The 8606-nt window shown below is 51.8% G+C and overlaps 1 protein-coding gene across 1 annotated transcript; it reads right to left on the reverse strand.

Moving 5' to 3' along the window:
* LOC122363193 lies at positions 1-3488 on the reverse strand. Its single transcript, XM_043332164.1, has one exon. It carries the CDS (start codon positions 3486-3488, stop codon positions 207-209), a length of 3282 nt encoding a protein of 1093 aa, XP_043188099.1. The 3' UTR covers positions 1-206.
* Between the last annotated feature and the right edge of the window lie 5118 nt (positions 3489-8606).

Consider the following 8606-nt stretch of genomic DNA (forward strand, 5'->3'; position numbering starts at 1 on the left):
TCAACAATAAAATTTATTAAAAAATCAAAACAAACATTTACTGACTTCATCACGGTAAGTACGGCATAAAAAGCATAAAACAAACATCAAACACCGCTCAGAATACACATTCACTTGTAAAACGGCTAACATTTGAGTTATTCAATCAGGACCCCTGATTCGCACGGAACATTCAAGCCACTAAGCATATAACTGGAGGTATCTCATCAGATCGGCGTCCATCCGTCAAAGGACAATTTCGGGAACACTTCCGGACCCGCGGCGGGCACGTGCTCACTCCTGTGGTGTGTCTGACCTGGCGAGGGAGCCCCGTAATGGGATCCCGGCCTGGGGGGACCATAGCCAGGCTTTGGCTTTGGTTTAGGCGGTCCGTAATGTGACCCTGGTCTTGGAGGACCATAACTCGGCCTCGGCTTTGGTTTCGGTGGACCGTAGTGGGATCCTGGTCTAGGAGGACCGTAGGTAGGTTTGGGCTTTGGTTTCGGTGGACCGTAGTGGGATCCCGGTCTAGGTGGACCGTAGGAAGGCCGGGGTTTCGGCTTCGGCGGACCGTAGCTCGGCCGTGGTTTTGGAGGACCATAGTGAGTGGAGGGTGAGCCATGGAAGGTTATCGGCGGAGGACCGTACACAGGCCCCGGGCCAGGGATAAACCGCTTCGGCTTCTTGGAAAACAGAGTCCATGGTTTTAGGAAGGAGAAGAGATCGAATTTTCCTCTGGGCTGATAGGAACTGCCGATGGTGACCTGAGTATGCTGGTGGCCACCACCGTGTCTGTAGTCCTGCTGACTGTGATGCTGGACGTGTTGACCATGATGCTCTTGATGCTGCGCATGGTGCTCCTCGTGGTGACCGAAGTGCTCTCCGTGATGTTCCTCGTGTCCTTGACCGTGACCTTCATGATACTCTCCATGAACCTCGTGATGACCCTCGTGATGACCTTCGTGATGTCCTCCGTGATAGTCGCCCTGATGTTCGTAGTCGTGATTGCCGTAGTCGCCGTGATCGGGGCTCGGTCTGGCGCACGGCAGCTGCTCAAACTCCACGTCAAAACCGCCAGACACGGTGCCAACCACCTCAGACACAAACTCAACGTGCGCGACCGCTCCTTCGAAGCTGAAGCGGCGCGCGTAGCCAGGCGGATGAGATCCACAGACTCGCTCCTGTAGCTGGCCGACCTGAAGGAACTGGACGGGACACACAGGCTCCTCAGGGGCCAGCTGGAAGTGACGCACGCGCATTTCCAAGGTGCACGAGGACGGTACGGTCCTCTTGATAACCAGAGAGCAGCGGGTGGCAGGCGGTGGGCCAGGGAAGTTGGGTGAAGTGAAGCGCACCAGAGCGCCATTGGAGCTCAGCTCGGCGCGGCAGGCGCCAGGAGTTGGTACCGGAGGCACTGGAACGCCGCAGTCCACCTGCCGCAGCTGCAGCAGGAACCGTCCTCCCGGGCCAACCGCATCTGAGTGGAACAGCAGCTCGGCAGCGGCGTTCCGGAACGGAACGCGACGCACTTCGCCCGGCTCCGCCCTGCAGATTCGCTCTCCGCCGACCTCGATGAAGTCTCCTCGACAGCCTTCGGCGCCGAACGGGCCTGGGTCCAGCTGGAACACGTCAAAACGTACCTCGAGCTCGCAAACGGACTCGTCGGCCTTCTGCAGAGAGTAGACGCACGAGACGCCGCCCGGGTACGGCCCGGGAAAACCAGGACTGGATATCTCCACCTGTCGTCCGAACAGGGCGCCACCACAAGCTGAAGGGGGCGGCAGTGTGGGAGGGATCGGTGGAAACGGCCCGGGGCCGGGGTTGGGACCGGGGCTGGAGCAGCGCACCTGACGAAGGAGAAGGTCAAAACCTTGACGTTGTGTGACGACGTCGGAGAGGAACGCCAGTGTCACCTGTTCTCCAGTGAACGTGATGTTGCGGACGAGTCCTGCCGGCTGCAGACCACAGAGCCGTTCACCACCCAACACGAAGCGGTCAGCCACGCAGCCCGGAGATTCCTCGAGGTCGAAGGTGCGTACGGTGACCTCAAGGGAGCAGATGTCAGGCAGGGCGCGGCGCACTTGGTACTGGCAGTCGGAGTCTGGAGGATAATCTAGCGGAAACCCTGGCGATGTCAGCTCAAACACGGGCGTTGTGATGACGAGATCGCAGGAGGGCCGAGGAGTGGGCCCAGGACCCGGCCCGCAGTTGAGCTGTTTCGCTCGGATCCTGTAGCCAGGTCCTGAGCCACGTTCGTCCGACTGGAACTGCGCTAAGAGCGTCGAAGCGCCGCCGAACGGCACGATCCTCGTCTGATCGGTCGGCAGCACACCACAGATTCTCTCACCGCCGATTTCGAAGAAGTCAAGAGCGCAGTCGGCTGCTGATTCCAGCGCGAAGACCTCAAATGTCAGCTGAAGCTCGCAGACAGTTGGACCAGCGCGCTGAATTTCGTAGCGACAGCTGGTAGACACGGGGTACGGTGACGGGAAGTCGGGGCTCTCTATGGTGAACTCGGGCCCCACGAATACAGCATCACAGTCGCCACGCGGCTCTGGACCCGGGCCCGGAGGATCCACACACCGTAGCTGACGAGCCGTGATGTCAAAGCCAGACCGTTGGGTTTGATCGTCTGAGTGAAACTGCAGCTCCATGAAGGGCTCGACGAAGTCGACGTAGACGATCTCCCCGGGAGGTCGCAGTCCGCAGAGTCGCTGGTTACCGGCCTGGAGGTAGTCGAAGGGGCAGACCGACGCCGCGACGCCTTCGACATCGAAGGCGTTCAGAGTCAGCTCCAGTCGACAGATGTCACTGCCCGCACGGCGGATCTGGTACTGACAGATCGTATCCGGCGGGTAGTTGTTCGGATAGCCTGGCGAACGGAACCGGAACGCAGTCTCAGAGAACTCCTGGAAACAGATTCCGGTCGGTGGAATGTCTGGTTCTCCAAGCAGCTGCGGCGCCGTCTGAGCTACACCAGCCCCGCTACACGGCTCCTGACGAAAGCGTACCTCTGGAAGAGCCTCAGCAGCTGGTTCAATGAAAGCACCCTCCGAGCTGAGTGCTGAGCTCACCACTAGGCCCACCCCGCCGTGTCGTGGCTCAGTGTCCCTGGCGAGCTCCACATCCAGCGTCATGGCATCGCCGGTGAAGTTTCTGACTACCTCAACAGCGCCGGAGAGCTGTTCGCAGATCGGTTGCCCGTCCATGTCAAGACGGGCGGTGTCACAGCTCAGGGAGCCGGGTTTGATCAGCTGCAGACGCACGGCGCAGTGGTCCGGCCGTCGCTGAAGACGGAACAGACACGGCGCTTCTTCAGTGGGCCGCAAGACGCCGTCCAGCTGATCCACAAGCACCACGCAGCTGCTAGAGACGCCAGGAAGGAACTGGCTGTTTTCGGCCGATGTAGCGCCACGGCCTTCGATGGAAGAAGAGATGCCAATCTGGGAGCTTTGAGTATCACTGCCGTCGCTGTAGACTACTTCACTGATCTGGCCCGAAGTGAACATACGAGTATCGTCTTGAGCAGGACCGGAGGGAGTCTGTACACCGACAGACCGACCTTCGTCTTGGAAAGCGCTGAAGTCGCCAATTGAACTGGATGATGACACGCTACCCTCAGAGCCAGAGACCAGGCCTCCTTCGCTTATGAGTTGATCATTCTGCAGACTAAAATCACTATTGACCTCAGACAGTAGTTCACTGGTCTGTGTTGATATCAAGTCACTGTCTTGACTTGAAGTCAGGTCACCCTGCTGGCTGAAGGTCAAGCTGTCCTGTTCTCCGCTGTTGAATACATCTAGCACACTTTCCTGGGGCTGCTTCTGGAGGCTTGCCAGCTGCACTAGTGTTTCACTCGGTTCCGGAAACACCAGTAAAGGCGTGGTCGTTTCAACAGCTGGCTCTGATTCTTGTTCTCCAGTCTTGTTCGTCACTGCTGCGAAGAACGCGTCTAGGGACACCTCGCTTCGGTTCAGCTCCGCACTGACATCAGCACTGATGGCAGAGGTCAGTGAGGTCACGCAGGTCACGTAGATGACGAGAGTGAACCTCACTGAGGTGACACAGCGCGGCGGGGAGATTCTTGACCCGGCCATCGAGCCGACCGGCGAGCCCTCGCGAGACCGTCCACCGCCCACCACCGATCAGGTACGAGTCGTCAAAAAACGTCCAGTACCGGCAGTTTTATTGAGCCTATTTGTTCTCGGGGTTTCCGCACAAACTGCCGAGGAATTGGGTAAGTCAGTGCGCCTTCCAGGCACACCGTGGCGGTCGGGCGGTGGTGTTTGCTTTTGACGTACGGCGCCGTGCCGCTAGAGAAAGTGTCATTTCCGCAGCAGGTCAGCTTCGGAGGACCGCGGAGGGGGAGGTAAGGGCGTGGAGGAGAGACCACCGACTCGGCTCCTGCACGGCCGGAACTCCGCCGGAACCGCTCGTGTGTGAATCGATTTCATGATGGAAACGGTGTTTGTAAAGCTGGCTGTTCGCACTTCGCAGTACGGGACAGAGTACGTGATGAGCGTTTAAACAGCGACCGAGGCTGAGGGTGGAGGAGTGACGTCATCAGCCAGTGAGCAAATGAGACGTCGCCGCCTCATCGAGTCACTGGAGTTTACATTGTCAAGGTCATGGCCACCCAGACGGGGGAAAATCCGAGTGACAAATCTTGTCCAGTAAGGAGGGCTAGAATCCGGATCTTATCCCCAGCTGGGCCTTCGAACTGCGAGATAAGCTGAACTATGCCAAGTGTGTCGAGTGATAGAAATAGTTCCAACCTACCTGCTTTCTCAAGCCAAAACACGCTCAGTTAACCTTTCCGCTAGAAATAAAGTCGATCAGGTATAGCCCTTATTGACTATATTATATCATAAATTACATAGGTATTGGTCATGTAACATAAATAAAAACGTATAACTTATTTCACCGCGCTTTTTCGGTCAGGTCATGATCTTAATTTCAGAACAAATATGCGTGTACGGTTGTTTTACGGTAAATTTACCGTTCATTCCTTGGTTCATTCGTGTTTCACTCGACGAGAGAAACACGACGCCGGTAAAATAAATGTCGCACAAGTTAAAAAAAATGTGTCTAAACTCGAAAGCTAGTTCAACGCAAGCAATCTTTTTTTCGACACAGTTATTATAAGCATAATTAAGAAGTGAGGTCTTGCGAGTTGTTTGATGCCACTTACTTCCATTGTTTAACTACAATTTGCAGTGAAATTTTGAAGACCGTGACTATTGACCTATCTAGGTCAAACGGACAAACCGCTATTGTTGCCGTAGAATGGTTTGAGTCACGTATTCAATAGCTCAGTTGTGTAGGGGAAGTTGGGGGAACGCCGAATACTTTTTTTCTGACGCCTGTAGCACGCAACGTAGACAACATAAGCTATTCTTGTTGGCGTCATTCGAGAGGCCAGTCGTTTGCCTTTCAAACATACCAGGCGCATTTGATGAATCCGCATACCGTTAAGCACACAAACTAAGAATATCAAAGAAGTGACTTTTTCGGCGTTGCCCCGGACTGCGGGGAAAGCCGAAAATGGGAAAAATGATCTACGGGGAATGCAGATATTGATGTTTTGCCATTTTATCTCAAACTTTATCCAGAATTCATCAAAGCTGACACGCGTTTAACCCTATTCCTGGCGGGCTCCGCCGGGACAAGAAACTGGCGGGGGGGGGGCCGATTCGGCCCCCCCTGAGATCTCGAGAACGAAGCAAGATAGCGACAAGCGGTAAACGGCATCGGATACGCATGGACAAGGTCTACAATTTTTACTAAGGTCATTTTCAGGTCAGGTCAAAGATGACGTCACAGGGGTCGAAAAAGTCAAAATGGCAGCGCTAGATATAGAGAGTTTTTCTCGAATAACTTTGTAATTAGTCAAGATAGGAACAAACTAAGGGCATCATCGTGATCCTTTCGTCAATCCGCATCGAATGATATATATGTTGACCTCGAAAGGTCAAGGTCAAAGGTTGACCTCAGGTCACGTGACCTCGAGGTCATCATGTATATCATTCGATGCGTCTTGACGAGCTGAACACAATGAGACCATCCACGCGTCTGTATCTTGTTCCTGTACGGAGTTATTGGCCAAAAACCTTTGGTGACCTTTGATGACGTCACATGACCTCACCGCTGCCCAACAGCAAAACAGACCTAAAGGTAGTGAAGGTTGATCGTATATGAAGTCATGTATGGTATATGGGGCCATTCCGACCCGTTTTAGTGGTAAAAACAGCCCGAGTTGATTTTTCCCCCATTGACTTATAATGGGGAGGTCGCGAAACTGACCTGACCTTAGGTCACCGATATCAAAATTCCGAGATATACAAATTGCACATACTGGTACCCTAACTAAAGCCTGAAGAGAAGAAATTGATCGGTCAAAAACTCTAGCTCTGGCGTGATTGCAAACTTTTCTGAGGTAGGGTCACCAAACCGCCTCTGGTGACCTGACCTGAGGTCAGATCAACTCAAAATTTTCAGACATGTTGCGTAGAAGCCTTTTAGGAAAAGTCAGAAAATTTGAGCTTCCTAGCTCAACGCGTTTGGGAGAAATAACCAAAAAACCTCAGGGGGGGGGGGGGCTCCTGAGGCCCCCCCGCCAGGAATAGGGTTAACCCGCGCCCCGTAGGGGGGGGGGCCGAAACGGCCCCTCCCTGTCCTTTTCCGTCAATATCTCCTAAACGGCTGGAGATATCGCCACCAAACTTTCAGGACCCCTCCGGGCATCAATTTTACACATTGTGACCAAAAATTTTTCCAGAGGCTATGATAGGTTGGCCACAAATGACGTCAGAATGGCGTCATGTTCTGCCATTTTCGACCGAAAAAAGACCTTCGCGAGAAGACCTGTCAGGCCTACAGCTTTGAAGATACAGAAAAATGATCAACACATAAAAGGTGTAGAATTGACAGGGCTACAAAACTGCTATCTCAGATTTTTGAGATTTTCGAGTTTTGACCCCCAAAAACCAAAAAAGCATTTTTTTGGATATATTAGCCAAAAAATCCAAAAAGTTTTTTGAGTTTCGAAAAAACCGGAACATATGTGATAGTACCTACCGTCTTCTATCTACATACCAAATTTCAGATCGATAACTCCTTTTTTGGCCAAGTTATAGCGAAAAAACTGTTCAAAAATGATGACGTCAAATTTTCAAACTCAATTTTTGGCAATTGTAGACCTCGTAGAGCAGAACAAAGACCACCATTAGACTCCCCGTGACGAGCTGCATCGAATCGATACCCAGTTTATGCAAAAATATCAACTTTGAAATTTGACCTAATTTGACCTGACCTTGACCTGACCTTCACCAAAATGTGACCCAGGCTGGCCCCAAAGGCTGCCTAACCCACATAATCGCATTTGTCATGTAAAATGGACCATAAAACATGTATCACACGACACTTTCATATTGTGACCCCCGGTGACCTGACCTCGCTGTGACCTGACCTGGTATCAGTGACCTCAGATAGTAAAGTATGTGTTTGACGAACAATGTACCATCGATGGTTTTCAATAAATTACCAATTTACTCGATTTCACAACACATTTCTTGAAATGCCTGTTAACGGTGAAAATCCGACCTTTGACCTGACCTGTGACGTCATCGGTTTGACCTAGGTCAATGAAATTTGGTCACAAGGTAGTTCCCCGGTGGGGCTATCGAATACCGTTTGAATTTTGAAAATCGGCCGGTAAATTTCCGAGATCTTAGGGGGGGCCGAAACGGCCCCTCCCCTACGGGTGGTAGGGTCCGCCGATAGCCCTACGGGGCGCGGGTTAAGATCTTGAGAACGCTTGGTGCACACTGGAAGTTATAATTGTGTGATATAATAAGAAAATGCCAGGTAAATCATTCCTTATAGGTAACAGGCCGTTGTGTCGGTTGAAAGTGTAATTTGTGTGGCTAAAAATACGCGTTGCTATTCTACAGCAGTAAAGTCCACGTAGCGTGCTTTAACGTGCGTAATTGCACGTTTTCGGCATTACCCCAGCCAGACATACTTTCATTTGCAGGCCCATTACTTTTCAACGTGCTGTAAAAATTTCAACTAGGCAGCACACTTATGCAAAGACATGCTGAAGATTACTTGACCGAATTGGCCAGACAAACGGTAGCATAATGAGTAAAAAATGCAGCTTCAAAGGCGCATGTAGTACAAGGGAAACGTACCTTGAAAACGCTCTTGGCGCCCTCACAGCCGAAGTTTTCCGAATGACGACTCGTAACAAACATGCGATAATTGTAGTCACTTAAGATTCAGAGCATCACTGACAGGTGGCATTCATGTCGTACAGTTTCCGAAATATCTCGAATTTCGGCTTTGCCCCAACTCCGGCATTGTCCCAACTTCCCCTACTCGATATCAAGGTGTTAGGAATTTGTCCAAAATGCTGGCTAAATATGGGAAAAACTTGCTCTATATTGGATTCAATCATTCTGCCTTATAATTCACTTGGATTTAGATCGATTTAGATTGGCAGGTAATTTTGAGTTTCATCGCGCCCGTATTTTGAGCAGGTTCTAAGAATAGTAGTCTTTAGACACCGTTTCCCATTCATTAAACGTCAACTCAGAACACTAATAACATGACATCTACTTACTGTG

This window comes from Amphibalanus amphitrite, unplaced genomic scaffold (assembly GCF_019059575.1).
Source record: "Amphibalanus amphitrite isolate SeventyFive unplaced genomic scaffold, NRLGWU_Aamphi_draft 000609F_arrow, whole genome shotgun sequence".
Classification (NCBI taxonomy): Eukaryota; Metazoa; Arthropoda; class Thecostraca; order Balanomorpha; family Balanidae; genus Amphibalanus; species Amphibalanus amphitrite.

Excerpts from the sequence above, each read along its gene's own strand:
- LOC122363193 (XM_043332164.1), bottom strand. The coding sequence starts at position 3,488 with ATGTTCACTTCGGGCCAGATCAGTGAAGTAGTCTACAGCGACGGCAGT.